General features: G+C 57.8%; 1 protein-coding gene across 4 annotated transcripts; it reads right to left on the reverse strand.

The window, feature by feature from the left end:
* Window positions 1–1,943: 1,943 nt before the first annotated feature.
* On the reverse strand, window positions 1,944–17,654 carry CRAT (carnitine O-acetyltransferase). Of its 4 annotated transcripts, XM_031654628.1 has the most exons (16): window positions 17,350–17,608; window positions 16,051–16,149; window positions 15,640–15,776; window positions 14,692–14,955; window positions 11,517–11,635; window positions 10,345–10,398; window positions 9,661–9,826; window positions 9,144–9,318; window positions 7,145–7,323; window positions 6,500–6,600; window positions 5,659–5,778; window positions 5,377–5,499; window positions 5,141–5,276; window positions 4,370–4,432; window positions 3,122–3,259; window positions 1,944–2,735 (listed from the first exon to the last, which is right to left on the reverse strand). In XM_031654628.1, the coding sequence occupies exons 3-16, from the start codon at window positions 15,667–15,669 to the stop codon at window positions 2,520–2,522; spliced, it is 1,884 nt and encodes a 627-aa protein (XP_031510488.1). In that variant the 5' UTR covers window positions 15,670–15,776; window positions 16,051–16,149; window positions 17,350–17,608; the 3' UTR covers window positions 1,944–2,519. The 4 variants fall into 4 exon arrangements, with proteins under 4 accessions (XP_031510488.1, XP_031510491.1, XP_031510489.1 ...); XM_031654631.1 differs by lacking the exon at window positions 15,640–15,776 and having other exon boundaries at window positions 17,350–17,631; XM_031654629.1 differs by lacking the exon at window positions 16,051–16,149.
* Window positions 17,655–17,722: the final 68 nt, after the last annotated feature.

A 17,722-nucleotide genomic window follows, 5' to 3' on the forward strand; every position in this document is an offset into this window, starting at 1 on the left:
AAAAAAAAAAAAAAAAAAAAAAAAATTTATTACTCATTCAAATATCAAATGATGTATTGCTCAAGATATACTAATTCAGAACACCTTTTTTTCACTAATTTTGCAAAAACAAATCACGTTTTTCATCTGCATCACTGGCGTCACCCTTGGAGCCCCCTCTGGGTCAGCTGACCCCGCTCTCCTGAGGCTGCTGTCTTCGCTATGCCAGCCTTTAAGCAGCACCTGTAGGATTTCATGCACAGAACAAGCACTAGAAATTTCATTCCAAGCCACAAGTGTCCCCTGGCACACAACGTTAAGCACTGGTTTCTCCTGATGTCCGAGTGTGAGGCCTCAGTAATTACCCCTAAGGAAAAATGACAAAATCTTGTTTCTTTGCCTTTTTCCACCCCCAAGGACCTCTAGGGATTTCCTGTCACCATGATTGAGGTTGCTCAGATGCTGAATGCACCCTCCTTGAACAATAGTTGGTGGCTCCAAGGAATTGAGGGGGCTTCATGTGATGGGGTCTGTAATGCCGCCACCCTATGGGAATGCCCCTCAATTCAGAAGGATAGTTCTGGGGAAAAAAATCCAACCTTATATTCAGACCTGTAGGGTTCTTAGCTGAGTTTCGGGAATCTAGGGTGTCTGGCAGCCTCTTGACTGTTCGTTCTCCCCTCCCTGTCCTGCCCTGGGCTGGCTGCAGGCCCACCCCTGGTTGCTCATGCAGCACCCACTCTGCCCTGCTGTGGACCCTATTTCCTAGTGGTTCTAGTCACCCCCAGAGGGAGCACCCTGTTGTGTAGGGAGGAGCAGAGTCGGCGTGCTGGTCCAGGTGACATTCTCTTCCCAGCCTACTTGTTCCCCATGGAGGCATCCCTTTCCCTGCCTCCACCCACTCCCCCCATTGTCTGGGCTACACCTCCGGTCCCCTTGGGGCACTGGGCAAGTGGCTTCCCTCTCTCACTGAGTATGCCACCGCTGGCCAGGCCTGGCAGGTCCCTGGGCCTGATTAGAGCTCAGGCTCAGCCTGACCTCCCTCTTCACCCGCTCACTCATGGTCCTGAGGCTGGGCACCCATAGCCTCCCTTTCTCCAGCCCCTGCTGTGGGACAGGTGGGTGGATGTGGCCTGGGGCTGGGGACCTGGCTCTAGGGAGGGGCTTTTTGGAGCCCTGGCCTAGAGGAGACAAGTGTGGCCTCTGTGAATCCTGCTCTGCCATTTAGTGTCCTGGTGATCTTAACCTCGCTAAGCCTGCTTCTTCATCTGACAAATGGAGAAAACCACAGGCCCCACTCTGAGGTGACTGTCCCAGCTTAGTCCGGTCACAGAGCCCTTTACTCACAGGCCAGCCAACCTCCCTCGGCCCACCCCAGCATTCACCCGTGGGGTTTCACACGGGCCTTCCTCACAGGCCAGTGTTCCAGTGGGAGACTCTCCCCTCCCCACAAACAGCACGCTTGGTTTTGCCAGGATGCCCTGGCTCAGCCATGGACATGGGACTGTGGGCAGGTACGTGGTTCTGCTCTGATGGCTTCCCCTGCCCACCCCCGAAGGTGTCTGTCCTGGCAGCGGCTGGGTCTGGGGTAAGCTGAGCCTGCTGCTGTACTCCTACTTTTGCTGGGTTCAGTGGGGGGAAGCAGGGTGACACCCTGGGTTCCTGGATATCAGCCACACTGCTGGGCCCCACAGTCCCCTGGGAGAGTTGCCCCTACCCACAACCCATGGGACTTGGGAAGGCCCAAGCCAGAGGTAGGTAGGAAGTTGCTGGTGAAGGACGCAGCCCTGGCTCTGGCCCAGTTCTGGGCCCATTGCCCCGAGGTCACAGCTGGCCCTTGGCTCCTGGACCAAAGTCCTCGGGCGCACTGGCTGCTTGGTCACCAGCTCCCAGGCCCAGGGAAAGCTGAAGAGGGCAAGGCCAGGTGCCTGCCCCCACCCTGCCTGCCTCAGCTGAAACACTTCTTCACCAACACAATTCCCATTTATTGATGACCTTGCAATATAAATATCATACAACAGGGCAGGGGCAGGAACCAAGCTGAGTGGAACCAGAGGCGGCTCGCTAGCCATGCTACCCACAGGAACACAGCCGCCACGGAGGCGAAACCTCACACACTGGCCCCTTGCCCCAGACAGTCCTGTCTCCAGGTCCTGGGAGTTTGGGAAGCAGGGTACAGATGCTGACCTGGTCATAGAGATGGCAGGGAGTGGCTGGGGCTGAGCTCGTGAGACAAAGAGCTCTTGCCAGTCTCCTGTTCCAGAGGGCTGGTTCCCTTCCCCAGAGGAGGCATCGGTGGAGGAGGCACCAGGGGCCCGGGCCTAACGTCCCGCTCAGCCTCTGCACTCAGCCCCAGGTCGGGCCCTGGCAGATGCTGAGATGACCCACGGAAGGCACTTGGCTGGGGCCTGCAGGCCCCCTAGAGGATGTGGTCCGTGACTTAGTAGATTTGGGGGGACCAGGGAAGAGGGAACCAATGGTGGGTGGCCCATCCCAGGGTGGGCTTGGCTGTGGCATTGGCAGGCCTGAGTCCTAGGGGCTCAGAGCTTGGCCCGGGGGTGGCTCTGCAGCAGGGCACGCATGTCCAGGAGCGCCTTCTCCAGGTAATGTGCCAGGCGGGCGGCGTTGGTCTCTGCGCAGCTGTTGTAGGCCGACAGGGAGAAGTTGATGTGGGCCTCCATGGGGTTATAGCAGACACCGTAGCCGTCGGGGACCACGGGCCCAAAAAACATGACGCAGTCTGTCTTGGAAGGGACCTGGGGATGGCAGGACGAAAGCTCTCAAGCTCCCCTACCTTGACGCCCCCAGCACTTCCCAGGCTGCCTGTGCTTCTGCCAAGACTGCAGGCCCCTTGAGGGCAGAGACCATGGTCTGTCCCCTGCTATATCCCAGCAACCAGTACAGGCTGGCACGAATCAAATGTTCCTTTATACCTGACCAGTGAGTCAGGGAAGCTGATTCTCCCATGAGAAGCACTGACCCCTTCTCAGCCTGCCTGGGCTGCAGATAGGCCCCTGCCCCTAGTTCCTCCTCTGGAACTCAGCTGTGTTGGCATTGGGCCAGTGGGGCCTGTGTGGGCCACGTCAAACTGCCAGTGGGTTCTCTGCCTGCAGCCCCCGGGGCACCTGGGGCAGTGGCCCACCTGGCTGGTGGAGAGGTGGAAGTGCATGGCGATGGCATAGGAGGTGTCCATGAAGATGTCAGGCATGCTCACCAGGTCCTCGATGGCCTGCAGCTTCAGGCCCAGGAGGTGTCGATCAAAGGCCTCTCCACGGATGGCCTGTTGGGGTGGGAGAGCTGTCAGGAGCAGGGGCTGTGGACCCGCGGGGTATCCCTGCCCTCTTCAGCCTGTGGCAGCGCCATCCTTCCCAGGCACTGACCACTGAGAACCATGAGACCAGAATATTCTGGCCAGAGAGAGCCTTTGTTTCACAGATGGGGAAACTGAGGCTCAGGGAGGGGCGGGGATTTGCCCAGGGAGGCAGGACAGTGCAGGGTTGCGGAGCAGGGCCCTGGAGCTGGGTGGCCTAGCCCCATCCTGGCTGCGGGACCTTGGTAGGTTGCTTAGGTTCTGCAACCGTAGTGTCTTCATCTGTAAAGAGGGGTGAGTCCTGCACTCCCCTCGCAGGGTGGTGGTAAGCTTTAAATGGATGTGTGCATGTAGCACGGTCAGAGCCTGGACACACAGCTGCTCAGAGACAGAGCCTGGACATGCACCCAGACAGCCACCTCCCTGACTGCAGCCCAAGCTGCTGGAGGGCAGGAAACTCGCTGTCTGCTGGAGCACATATACCTAGCATCAGGGAGAAAGTGTGACCCAAAATCTAGGGCCCAGGTCAACCCTGGGACCTGGGACCAGGGCAGTTACTGGGCCCAGGCTGGGTCTCTCCAACTTTAAAATGGAGATATTTGGCTGGGTGCAGTGGCTCACGCCTGTAATCCCAGTACTTTGGGAGCCTGAGGTGGGTGGATCACCTGAGGTCAGGAGTTTGAGACTAGCCTGTCAACATGGTGAATCCCTGTCTCTACTAAAAATACAAAAATTAGCTGGGCATGGTGGCGGGTGCTTGTAATCCCAGCTACTTGGGAGGCTGAGGCAGGAGAATCGCTTGAACCCGGGAGGCAGGGATTGCAGTGAGCCGAGATCGCACCACTGCACTCGAGCCTGGGCGACAGAGCAAGATTCCGTCTCAAAAAAAAAAAAAAAAGAAAAAAAAAGAAAAAGTAGGGGCTATTCAGCCTGGTTCCAGGTGCTCCCAGGTTGGGGGAGGTGTGGTCCTAGCAAAGGGTTGGCAGCCATTGCCATTGGCTGCAGGGATGGATAGTCAGAGGGACAGACAGATGGCTGACACTAAGGGACAAGTGAGTAGGCACAAGCGGGCTCACTCACCCGGTCGGTATAGGTTCGGTGGGCCTGCACGGCCTTCCGCAGCAGCTCCACCTTCTGGTGCCCCTAGAGTGGTGAGGGTCGGAGGGAGCTGAAGCACTGTCCCTTCTCTTCTCTTTGCCCACCTCAGTAGCCCATCCCTCACCCAGCACTAGATTCTGAGCTCTTTAAGAGAAACTATTAGAGCCGAGAGCGGTGGCTCACGCCTGTAATCTCAACACTTTGGGAGGCCGAGGCAGGTGGATCCATTGAGGTCAGGAGTTTGAGACCAGCCTGGTCAACATGGTGAAACCCTGTCTCTACTAAAAATACAAAAATTAGCTGGGCATGGTGGCAGGCACTTGTAGTCCTAGCTACTTGGGAGGATGAGGCAGGAGAATTGCTTGAACCCGGGAGGTGGAGGTTGCAGTGAGTCGAGATCATGCCACTGCACTCCAGCCTGGGGGACAGAGCAAGACTCTTTCTTAAAAAAAACAAGAAAAAACAAAAGAGCGAGTATTGCACCTGCCAACTCCTTGGTCCTCTGCTGGGGCCTGACATAGCGCAGTTGCTTTACTGCCAATGAATAAATGAATGAACAAATGAATGACTCCCTTTTTCTCTTTGGCCCCCAGGAAGCTCAGAGCTAGATTCATGGTTCCAGCTTCTGTTAGATTCCCTGAGCCCACCATGGGGCTGGAATCCTGTAGGTGCTCAATCAATGTGTGTTGACTGAGTGAGCACGAGGGAGATGGCTCAGACCCAGCTCACCCGCCCTCACCCCAGACCTCTCACCGTGACGCTGGAGTCATCCATGGCCTTGACAAAGGCGAGTGAATCCATGGAAGCCGAGCGGATGGTGTCAGTGCGGCCCAGGTGAAACATGCGCAGGGAGGCACTTTCGTAGGTGGCACATGCCTGCCTGTAGATCCTGGTGGGAAATGGGGCTGAGCACGCCCCTTGGAGGCGGACACCCCCTCCCCTGCCCCCAGGTCTCCTCCCTCCTCCGTGGGCGGGCCGCAGAGGTGCACCTGTAGTAGGCCAGCTGCAAAGCCATCTGGATGAAGGCATCTGGGCTTAGCTTCTCCGACTTGGGGAAGTCCTTTCCAAAATGATGGAACACCATCATGGTGATGTCCAGGTCCTGGATCATGCTGGGGGTGTGGGAAGGGCAGGTGAGGGGCAGGCCCCGGCAGCCCCTGCCAACCCCACAGAGGGTCTGGGTGTCATGAGAGAGCTGGCACAGGAGCCACTCAAGCTCAAGGGCCTGGCCTTACCCACCCAGCACGGGGATGGCAGGGGCAGGCACTTACATGCTGAGGTTCTGCTTGGCCTTCTCGATGTCGCTCTTGATCTCGGGGGTGATGTTGAACCGCAGCTTCTTGGGCATGGGCAGGGGCACCATGGGAGACCGCACGAGCTCGGGTTTCTTCCTGCACAGTACATGGGGCCTCAGGCTCATGCTGGCGCCTCTAGAGCCTGAGTCCATTCTGAGACCAGGGTCGGGGCCAGCCCGGGGAGATGTGTTTGTTCTGAAAACGACCTTCACTTCAGCTTTCTGTTTTTTTTAAAGATGAAGTCTTGCTCTGTTGCCCAGGATGGAGTGCAATGGTGTGATCTCAGCTCACTGCAACCTTGGCCTCCCTGGTTCAAGTGATTCTCCTGCCTCAGCCTCCTGAGTAGCTGGGATTACAGGTGCCTGCCACCACGCCTGGCTAATTTTGTTTTTTTTTTCTTTTGAGATGGAGTCTCACTCTGTCGCCCAGGTTGGAGTGCAGTGGCACAGTCTCCGCTCAACGCAACCTCTGCCTCCTGGGTTCAAGCAATTCTCGTGCCTCAGCCTCCTGAGTAATTGGGATTATAGGCATACGCTGCCACACCTGGGTAATTTTTTTTTTTTCTATTTTTAGTAGAAATGGCATTTCACCATGTTGGCCAGGCTGATCTCAAACTCCTGACCTCAACTGATCCTCCCGTCTCAGCCTCCCAAAGTGTCAGGATTACAGGCATAAGCCACCATATCCGGCTGGCTTCCTTGGAAGAAACAGATTCCCAGGCACAAAGGAGAGTATTCCCCTATAAGCTGGTCTATCACCTGTGTGTCACCTGTCACTAGGCGCTGGGGAACTAGGCGAGAGATGTGACTGTACTCACGTGTACTCGATGACATAGTCCAGAAGGGTGACGATAGGGGGCCCCTCCGCTGCAGCGTGCTCGTACACGAGCCCACAGGAGCCATCTTCTGCCACGATGAACTGCGGAAGGGAAGGGAGACCCCGGTCAGCCCCAGGGCCCTGGGGGGTGGCCCCGACCCAATCACTCTTTGGTCAAGGCAAGGGCCTCTCTGAAGCCATCTCAATGGGCTATGCTGACTTATTACTGTTATTAACAATAGCTGACATTCACTGGGTGCCCTGGTGTGCTAAGCACATCCCACGCTCAGTGTGCCTGACCGAGTCCTTCAAACTACTCTGCCGGTGAAGTCGACCACCTCCCCATTTTACAGGTGCAGAGAGGGATTGTTGTGCCAGGATTGCACTGGCTGACCCCGGATCCCAGGTTCTCTGTGAGGCGCTGAGGTGGTGTGCTGGGGGTGGCAGCAGTTTCCAGGCCAGCGGCAGGACTGGTGATGACAGGCTGGCTGCCTGGTAATTATGGTGGCGTCCAGCCTGCTGGCTTCCTGCCTGTTTTACAAGCTAGGAGGCTGGGGACGCAGGGCCGGGGAGGGGCAGGAAGTCCCGAGGCCATGGAGGCCCTGTTCAGGTGTACACGAGTGGGCGAAGCCCTGCTGGGCCTCACCTGCAGCGTCTTGTCGAACCAGCGGTTGCCGCTGTTGAGCCTGCTGCCGCCCCCGTGCAGCATCTGGCCTGCCACGTGGCTGCGGTACACGTCTTCTGAGACCCTGGGCACGGGTGCATCCAGGCACACAGTGAAGATACTCTTCTGGATGGAGCGCACGGAATCCCGGTTCACCTTGTCTGCAGGTGGCATGGGATGGGGAGGCTCAAAATGGGGTGAGTCTCAGGGTGTGGGAGAGATGGACCAGCCCCTCCACAGCCTCCTGCCCTGGGTCTTCTGACCTATTTGTACCCCTCTGGGATGAGGAGATCCCCACCTCAGGGGCCCTCCAGGGCATTCACCGAGTGTAGGGTGTGGGTTCGGAGCTTCAAACTCAACAGGACCCTGCAGCCCCACAGCATTCCTTGAGGCAGGACCCAACACCTGGCCCACTTTAGACACAGGAAACGGAAGCCCAGGGTCACACAGGAGCTGGCGTGGCAGCCAGGGATCCCACACGGGTGGTCTGACTTTGGGGCTAATGCCCCTGAGCAAGACATGCTTTGGAGGATTGCTGGTGCTCGGGGGTACAGGGAGCGTGGAGGTGGGTGGGCTCCTCAGCCAGAGGACTTGGACTGTAATCCTAACTTGCTATTTAGCAGAAAGAAACTACCCTAACCATGAGGTGTCCTCATCTATGACACGGGGCCTACATTGCCTGCTCCAGGTTGAGAGGATGCAATGAGAACCATGGCTGCCCACGGCTGTGCGGGGCCCAGTGTGCTGGGGGAATGTTGGGAAAAGGGCTTGTGGGGTGCCTGTATAAACTGGCCTTAAAAATATGGGATAGGCCGGGCGCGGTGGCTCAAGCCTGTAATCCCAGCACTTTGGGAGGCCGAGACGGGCGGATCACGAGGTCAGGCGATCGAGACCATCCTGGCTAACACGATGAAACCCCGTCTCTACTAAAAGATACAAAAAACTAGCCGGGCGAGGTGGTGGGCGCCTGTAGTCCCAGCCACTCCGGAGGCTGAGGCAGGAGAATGGCGTGAACCCGGGAGGCGGAGCTTGCAGTGAGCCGAGATCCGGCCACTGCACTCCAGCCTGGGCGACAGAGCAAGACTCCGTCTCAAAATGCATAAACTGGACATAAAAATATGGGATAATAAGTTGTGGAAAGCCACAAGAGGCCGCTGAGGAGGAAAGCCTCCTAATTGCCATCATGTTCCCATGCTCAGAGCGAGACCCACTCTATCTGTAAACACTGTGTTCAAGGAGAAAGACACTCCTTTGAAACACTAGAATGTGGACAGACGTGCAGGCTCCTAGTTAAGCCGCTCCCACTAGCTACTCTCTGGTAAGTTAAAGATATGCTGTTTGAGCACAAAGGAGATTCATTGAAACCGCTATTGCTATAGATTACGCCTATGACGCACTGCCTCCCTTTCACTGTTTTGCCCTGAACATCTGCTTCTTAGATCTAAGTGATTGTACTCAACAAATAGTGTGGAGACCAGAACTCTGCGCCTTTTGCGGCCTCCACTTTGCAACTGGCCCCTGGCTCCCAGCTTTATGAAATCTTTTTTTTTTTTTGAGACAGAGTCTTACTCTGTCACCCAGGCTGGAGTGCAGTGGCGCGATCTTGGCTCACTGCAAGCTCCACCTCCCGGGTTCATGCCATTCTCCTGCCTCAGCCTCCCGAGTAGCTGGGACTACGGGCACTCGCCACCACACCAGGCTAATTTTTTGTATTTTTAGTAGAGACGGGGTTTCACCGTGTTAGCCTGGATGGTCTCGATTTCCTGACCTTGTGATCTGCCTGCCTCGGCCTCCCAAAGTGCTGGGATTACAGGCGTGAGCCACCGCGCCCAGCCCCCTTTATGAACTCTTAACCTGTCTCTTCTCATTCCTTTGTTGCCACCAGACTTCGGGTAGGGTACCCTATGGGTGGTGTTGAGGCTGGTCCCCACCAGGGAAAGAGGCCTGGGTGTGCAGCCCCAGCACGGCCCGCAAGAGGCACCTTTGATGAGGGTGTTGTATGCCTTGGCCCAGGAGTTGCGGTGGTTGGAGGTGAGGATGCCCACAGGCTCCTTGTTGGTCTGTAGGGATGAGTTCCAGATCTTCTCCAGCTGCACGAAGATCTGATCCGCAGTGAGGGGCGTCCCGTCACTGTGGTACACGTCCAGCTCAAAAAACTGTCGGGGCAAGGCAGGTAAGAGGAGGGAGCTGAGTGGGGACCTCAGGCTGAGAGCAGCCACCTCCCCACACCTGCCTCCTCCTGGCCTTGGCCTTGGAGGGGATGGAGTCAGGCCAAGGGTGTGAGGGGGAGGAGGTCCTTGGATCACCCTTCTGGGCGAGGCAGGCCCACGGCCCCTCCTGGCCTCCCTGGGCCGCCAATGGAGAAGCCAGGGGATGCCCATTCCTGGGGCACATGGGCATGTGTGCTGGGGAACCCCAGTGGGGAAGCCGACCGCAGCCGTCCTGCTGTACTCCTGCAGCAGGGCAGGGGCTTGCAGGCGTGGGTGGGGGCCACCCACCTGGTAGTTGTGTACCACGGTGATGTGCGTGGGAGGCTTCTTGGTCTTGCTGAAGTTGCTGACTGTGTCCTGCTTGGGGCCCGGCACTCGGCAGGAGGACAGGATCTGATAGTACTGGTTCATGCACAGTGGCTTTCCCCCCAGGTACTCCACGGGCAGGGTCTCACTGCAGGGCAGAGGGGCAGTGAGGGCGCCACTGGGCAAGTGAATGGGGAGGAGGGCAGGGTCGACCTAGGAGGGCAGGGTCGACCTCCTAGGTACTGCTCGGGGCTTACAGTGTCCCCGCTCCCCCTCCCAGCATAAGCAGGGCACCTCAGGGCTGCGCTGCAGGCAGGGGGCTCGCTTTCTGCCCCAGTGGGCCCTGTTCAGAAGTCACCTAGAAACTCCCTCCCTTCCCCTCTCTGGGCTTCAGTTTGTAACGGGGGAGATGAAGCAGCGAATAAAACTCTGGGGTCCTCTTTAGTTGGGATGGGACAGGGTCACCCACCAAGAGGAGATTCCAGCAGCTGTAGCAGACGACAATCCCCAGTGCTCCATCTCCCAAATCCCACCCAAGGCTGGGCTGACAGGAAGTGAAAGTGACTGAGCTTTGGGCCTGCCGGGCCAGGGCTGGGGTCAGAAGTGGCTGTGGTAATTAGGCAGGCCTGGGCAGGTGTGGGGCTGGGCAGGGGTGGGGCTGCTCACTTGTCAATCATGACCTTGAAATCCAACACACCCTCAATGAGTTTGGCAGCAAATCTGGAAAGATTGATTAGAGATTAGAAGCTGTGTAGACACCCTGAAGGAGGCCCCGGGCTAGGGACACCTGCTTGGGGAGCGGGAGGCCTAGTCTTCCATCCTCCCTCACCGCGTCCAGAAAGCTCAGGAGCGCAAGGGAGGAGCCTGGGAGTCCCAGTTTGCCAGTCTGTGTCTGCTTCTTTGTAACCTCTAGAGGGAGCACAGTCAGGCGGGCTCAGGGAAGTGCTGGTGGCCAAGGGCCTGGTAGGACTTGGGTGCTAGTCCCTTGCAGCTGGCGTGTGGCTTGGTTAGGGGTCAGTGGGCTGGGTCTACCCACAGAAGGCCTGAGCTCCTGAACCACATCCTGGAATCTGGAGGGGGTGTCATCTGCTCTGAAGCATTGGCTCTGGAGGGCCCCAGGCCCCTGGGGTGGTGTGAATGGGACAGCAGTGGCTCCGGTGTTCCCTCCACTAGGTCTCTTCCCCACTCTGGGCCTCTGTGTCCCCCAGGCCGCCTTCCTCCCAGGGCTGTCTGGCCCATGGCAACCATCCTCAATGCTTGGGGCTGCCCCTGGATCCCACCATGGGGACCACTGGCTGGAGTTCCCGGGCCTGAACCCCGGCCCTTCCCAGGGTGCCCTGGTCCCTTTAAGAGAAGCAGGTGGCGGCAGCCAGTGGCTGGTCCTTGGGCAGGAGATCCTTGTTGCTGGTATTTTTATCTCTGGTAGGACTGGAATAGGTGCTGGCGCAGGTGACCTGGCCGAATGTGGAAAAGGGGACTGTGTACAGAGGTCACCCCTGTGGCTAGCTGAGGAGAGTGGGAAGGAGGGGTGAAGTGCTAAAACGGGCTGGGGAGAAGCCCCAGGTACAGAGGAGGATGGGGCCTCCACAAAGACGTGGTTAATAGCCATGAGGCTTCAGAGCTAGAGAGACCCTGCTTCCTGAATGGGGTCTTGGGCAGCTCCCTTCCCTGCTCCGAGCCTCAATTTCCCCATTTGTAAAATAGGGAGGATGCTCCCTACTTCATAAGGCTATTTGTGGGGCAGAAAGATAAACAGGGTCAGGGCCCCTCCAAGCCGCTGGGGGAAGTGGACTCGAGGGGCCCGGCTGCCTCCCAGCCCCCTAGCCCCAGCCACTCACCGGAGCTGACCCTGCAGGTCCACGAAGTTCTGCTTGGGCAGCATCACACCTGGGCTGGAGCAGATGACCACAGGCTGGCGGTACTGGAGGTAGGCAGTCTTGAGCCACCACTCAGACAGCTGGGAAAAGGGCCAGAGCCTGTCAGGAGGGGTGCATGGGCCCTGGTGCTCCCTCTTCCCAGGGCTAGGGGACGTGGCTGGCCCCATGCCCTCTACCCTGCTGTGGAGATTCTCAAAGTAAATGCTTAGACCCAGAATCCACCCTTCCCGCCCCACACCTTAAATCCACCAGCCTCTTCCCTTTAGCCCGAGTGATCAGTATTAGCCAGATCAATCAGACGCTGCTGCTAAGAAAGGATGTGAAAGAAAGATTGGGAGGAAACCTGGGGTGTAGGGAGGGGCAGCAAGGTGAATGAATTCTCTCTCTTTTTTTTTTTTTTTGGTTTTTGAGACAGAGTCTCACTCTCTCACCCAGGCTGGAGTGCAGTGGCGTAATCTCAGCTCACTGCAAGCTCCACCTCCCGGGTTCATGCCATTCTCCTGCCTGAGCCTCCCAAGTAGCTGGGACTACAGGCGCCTGTCACCACGCCCGGCTGATTTTTTTGTATTTTTAGTAGAGATGGGGTTTCACCGTGTGAGCCAGGATGGTCTCGATCTCCTGACCTTGTCATCCGCCCACCTCAGCCTCCTAAAGTGCTGGGATTACAGGCATGAGCCACTGTGCCCGACAAGGTGAATGAATTCTCATTTTACACATTCTCCGTCAATGACTGCCATACGTTAAATTAAAATGTATGCCTGAATAGACAGAAAGGAAAAAAGGGAAGGGTCTACAAAAACGAAGTCCAACGAGTGACTTTTTTTTTGAGACAGGGTCTCACTGTCACCCACGCTAAAGTTCCATGGTGCTATCTCAGCTCACTGCAACCTCTGCCTCCTGCATTCAAGCGATTCTCTTGCCTAAGCCTCCTGAGTAGCTGGGGCTATAGGTGTGCACCACCACACCTGGCTGATTTTTGTATTTTTTGGTACAGACAGGGTTTCACCATGTTGGCCAGGCTTGAACTCCTGACCTCAAATGATTCACCAGCCTCAGCTTCCCAAAGTGCTGGGATTACAGGCGTCAGCCACCACGTCTGGCCCAATAAGTGAGTTTTTGACCATCCCCAGCAGAGAACTGTCCAAGGAGGCAGGAGACCGGGGTATCAGAGCAGCCTGAGGGACGTGGTCTTGCTCTGTGGCCTCGGGGAGTAGATACCCACTTTGATCTCAAGGTTAGGGCAATCTTGAGGCGACGCTCCCTGCAAAGATGAATCCTTATGCCAGTGACAAGATGTGGGTGACACATCCTCACTCTCTGCCCTGACGGTCCGTCCTCTGTCTGGGGGGTGGGGGTCTCTGGGCACCAGCCAGGGATGTGGTATTAAAGGCTCCATGTCTGGGACTGCGCACACTCCCAGGTGACTGTCACCCTGTGTCCTCTATGCTGACTGCAACACCCACCATCCCTGCACACAGCCAGTACAGATTTCTCTGGCCTTCCACCCCCAGAGACCTGGGCCCACCCTGCGTCCCCTCACCCTGTGGTGAACAGCAGCAGGATGTGCCTCTTCATCACACGCACTCCCCTGTGGCGCTGGGCCACTAGCCCTTGGCAAGGGGTGAGGGGGAGGTGACTTGTTCCAGGTTTTGGAGTCCAAAGTCCTGACCTGACGAGTCTCAGCAAATGTGGACGACTTCCACCTCCTGTGTGCAGCCCCCCAGCCTCCGCCAAGCCCCAGGGCTAGAGCTCCACCTCCCATCCCCATGACATCCCCTATAACACAGCACTTCCCAGGGCGGGACCCGCTGTGGCTCTCCCACAGGCAGTTTCTCCCTCAGGCAACCCCGACTTGGCAAATTCCACCCCTGCCCCCACTATTGGCAAGTGACACTGGCACTGCCTCCAAAACAGTCCTGGACCTAATGACTCTCCCTGTCTCCCATCCAGTGTCAGACCCAGGCTGCCACAGCTCCCTGGGGGTGATGTCACCCCTCCCTCTCATCTCTGGCTCCCACTCTGCCTCCCTCCCAGCAGCTGGGCCACCTTTTTTTTTTTTTTTTTTTAGACGGAGTCTTGCTCTGTTGCCCAGGCTGGAGTGCAGTGGCGTGATCTTGGCTCACTGCAAGCTCCGCCTCCCGGGTTCACGCCATTCTCTTGCCTCAACCTCCCGAGCAGCTGGGACTACAGGTGCCCATCATCATACCCAGCTAATTTTTTTGTATTTTTTTTAGTAGAGACAGGGTTTCACTGTGTTAGCCAGGATGGTCTTGATCTCCTGACCTCATGATCCGCCCACTTTGGCCTCCCAAAATGCTGGGATTACAGGCATGAGCCACCGCACCCAGCACCCCCCCATTTTTTTTTCCAAGATGGAGTCTTGCTCTGTTGCCTAGGCTGGAGTGCAGAGGCACAATCTTGGCTCACTGCAACCTCCACCTCCCAGGTTCAAGCAATTCTCCTGTCTCAGCCTCCCCAGTATCTGGGATTATAGGTGTCTGCCACCACACCTGGCTAATTTTTGTATTTTTAGTAGAGATGGGGTTTCACCATGTTGGCCAGGCTGGTCTCGAACTCCTGACCTTGTGATCCGCCTGCCTTGGCCTCCCAAAGTGCTGGGATTACAGGTGTGAGTCATTGTACCCGGCTGTCACCTTCTTAATTTGTGTGTTGAAGTATGAGATGTAAAAAGAAAAGCACACGAAGCATTGGTGTAGGCATATTTTCCAAACTGGGTACACCTGTGTCACAGATCTGACACAGAACCAGGGCGATCCGTCACTAAGTGACACGTATCCCCTGCCTAAGGCTGTCCCACCGAGCACAAGGGCATCATCTTCTACCTGGCTGTACCTGTCCTTGCACCCCATTCCTGCCTCGATCCCAGAACATGACACCCTGTCCACAACCTGTGTCCTGTTCATCCCCTTTCTCTCCTCCCTACTTGAATGTCAGCTCCAGTGGGCTGGTGACTGTGTCCTTCTTGATCACCCGGCGCCCTGCCAAGTGCCAGGCACAGAGTACGTGCTCACAAAACTCTGGGCGGCAAATGAACAGCCGTGCCAGCGCAGTGGGCACTGGAGAACTGTGCATGTGCAGCCAGCAGCAGGTCACGGTGAGGGCACCCCTCACTCACCCAGTTCTCCGTCTTCCTGGCCCGACGCTCCAGCCCCTTCTGCAGGCGCTCCCCTACGCCTCCTGAGGCCTGAAACTCATCCACCAGCTGCTTGGTGTGGGCCCACTCCTCCTCACTCACGATGGGCTGCAGCGCCTTCAGGTAGTGGTCCAGGGACTGCTGGAGAGGGGGCACAGGCAGCCGTGGCAGTGCATCCTGGTGTGCCTTGAAGCGGCCGGAAGCCTTCATCAAGGAGGAGGGCTTCAGGAAGCCCAGAGGCTTCACCTGCAGGCAGCAGAACATCCTGTTCATTCCGTTCCCAGCTTGGAGCCCTGGCAGTCCCAAAGCTGCAGTCCTGGGCACTTATGTGCCCATTCCTGGGGCAGAGACAGCCTCTTGGGTGGGGCTGGCCCTGGCCTCCCAGCCCTAGAGCTGTAGATGTCCCCGCCTCTCCAGGGCCTGGAGATGCAGGTAGGGATGGGGAAGGGTGGGGTGTGGCCATGGTTCTTGGCAAGGCTCAGGGGAATCAAGTCAGGATGAATGGCTCTTTGGCGTAGTAGAGGTGAGGGGGACCGCCCACCTGTTGGGTTGCACAGGTCCCTCCTTTCTCACCCTGGAAGAGGAACCAGCCAGCAGAGTGGTGACTGTCCCTCTTGGAGGTCCCCACCTCCTTTTCTCCCACCCTTTCCAGGTTGAGAAATAGAAGGGAAGAAGAGAGAATCACAGAGAGCCAGACAATGGCAGCATCTTCGGGTGAGGGGCCTTGGGCTTCCTCCTGCCTCTGAGATGGGGGAGGGGTGGGGTGAGGGCAGTGCTGTGGCGAGAGAGCTGGGTGGCCTGGCATAGAGGGTGAGAGGCAGCAGAGAGAGAGAAAGTCCAGGAGGCCCTGTAGTGGGCAGAAAGAGAGACAGGAGGGCCCGAGGCTGCTCTTGCAGTGAGCAGGCGAGCGGCAGGAGCTCTGTTCCATACCTTCTCTCTCTGCTGCCCATCCTCCTCCATGGCAGGACCGAGGTTCTGGGCCCTGTCTGCCTTGGTTGGATCTCTAAGCCTAACTGTGCTACCAAGTGGGCGAGCAGAACCTAGTCAGAGGCAGCCACTTGCCTGGGCTGGAAAGAGAAGACAAGAGCCAAGATTCAGGGGGAGGCAGGTGGCAGTGGCAATGGCTGTGGTGGCAACGGGGGTTGTGGCAGTGGCAGGGGAAGCTCCTGAACTCTAGAAGTTACTCCACCCTCCCGAGCTCCCAGAAGTAGAGGAAGGGGGAGCAGGTGAGAGGCTGGTGGGGGGCATTCCAGTAGAAGGGAACCTGGAAAGTTCTTTCCTTTCTTCTCTGCATGGGCTCAGTGCCAGGGAGGCAGGCCAAGAAGTAATAAAAAAATACACCTGTCAGAATCTGTGAAGATCTTTTTGATGAGAGAAAACTTGGCTGGAGGGCAGAGACTGCCTGGCCGCTGAGGTTACACCACAGCCCTGGGATCGGTCCTGAAATTAGGGTTGGTGCAGGGGAGCAGACACCAGGAAAAGGCCATCAGTGGATGGGACAGCCAGAAGCCCTGCCTATTTCCTGTTTCTCTCCAGGACTCCTGGAACCCATCTGAGCTATCCCTCTACCAACACTCATTTTTTCCTGAGCTGTGGCTCATTCAGCTAGGGTCCAAGAGTGGAGGACTTTTGGTATGGAAAATAAACCAAAGGACGCTGCGATTGGGCTGGATTTGAATGAGCAGCTCCAGGGGACTCTGGGCAAGTCCCTCCTTGCCTCAGTTTCCCTGGCAGGAAAGTAACCAGGCTAGTCGGATGGTCCTGGAGAATGACCTAGAGTCTGTTTGTGGGATGAGATGCAGCTTGGGAGACAAGTGACAAGGGTGCAGTGGAGGCTCAGGGTGTTGCAACACCTAGAAGGGCCTCTGAGCCTGAGCCTGGATGCACCCTCTGCCCTCTGGCCCGGTAGTGTGTGTCCGAGACAGTGAGACACCAGCAACATATGCTTGGATCAGGGATGGAAGGAACTGAAATTAGGCTAGCATCCAGGCTGCCCTCTGGGGAGGCCTGAGGGGTAGATACAGCCAGGGTGGGGAAGGGGGCTGGAGAGGAGGATACAGCCAGGGTGGGGAAGGGGGCTGGAGGGAAGGGAGGCCATGGGGCTGCCACCTGCCAGTTCTGAGGCCTTTCTGAGCAGCCTAGCTTGATGCCTCTGCGTGTTTCTCTGGCCACACACAATTCCCCAGGGACCATCTGATAAACCAAAGGAGCCTGACCAACTAACTGGACAGGGTCGAAGAAGTGGCTCTGGCCTAAGTGTGCGACGGGTGTGTGAGAATAACTGGGAGAGTGAGCGCGGGTCTGGACGCTCCTGGTCTCTCTCCCCCACCGGCCTGTCTCTGGGTCTAAGGGTGGGGGTGCTAACTGAAGCCGGGTCCCCCCTGTCTTTCCCGGGTCGTTGGAATTGAATGCTCCAGGACGTGGGTTCAATCCCACTTCTGACGCTGCGCCCGAATCTCCTGCTCTGCCAAACCTGGGACGCCCGCCTGGCCCCACCCCACCCCCCCCCCCCCACCCCACCCCATCAGCTGGAGGCCGGGTCGGATAGCGGCCGCAGGACGAGGTCTCCGCTCCCGGGCGCAACCGCACGGCCCACCCACGCCGTCCAGGGCCCTCAGGCCCTGGCTCCGCCGCACTCACCACGGTCCTGGCAGCGAAGGCTAACATCTTCGCTGCCTGTCCGCGGACACGCAGTCCGCTCCGTCCCACACACCGGGCAAAGTCCGCGCCGCCGCTGCAGCGGCTGGGGTTGGTGGGTCCTTGCTAGAGCCTTCGGGCCAAGGTCGCTGAGTTACGGCCGCCAGCCGGTAGGGGCGGCCCCGCGCCCACCCTCCGGGCCGGGCAGGCACCGGGGAGGAGGATTCGCGAGGCGGGGCGTGGGCCGGTAGCGGGCCCCGAGCCTGCAACGGAGCCCGGGAGGCTGGCTGCGGAGCGGGGGCGGGGCCTCGATGGGGCGGGGTCTCCTTGGGGAGGTGCAGGAGGGGCGGGGCGTCTCCCGGTAGCGGGTCGCAGT

The sequence above is a fragment of the Papio anubis genome, chromosome 13, assembly GCF_008728515.1.
Source record: "Papio anubis isolate 15944 chromosome 13, Panubis1.0, whole genome shotgun sequence".
NCBI classification, from domain to species: Eukaryota; Metazoa; Chordata; class Mammalia; order Primates; family Cercopithecidae; genus Papio; species Papio anubis.

Coding starts and splice junctions, on each gene's coding strand:
- CRAT (XM_031654629.1), bottom strand. CDS start 15,669: ATGGAGGAGGATGGGCAGCAGAGAGAGAAG. Junction 11,636..14,691: donor CCAGGAAGACGGAGAACTGG/GTGAGTGAGGGG, acceptor CCCTTTTCCCAG/CTGTCTGAGTGGTGGCTCAA. Junction 2,736..3,121: donor TCCACCTCTCCACCAGCCAG/GTGGGCCACTGC, acceptor TGCCATCCCCAG/GTCCCTTCCAAGACAGACTG.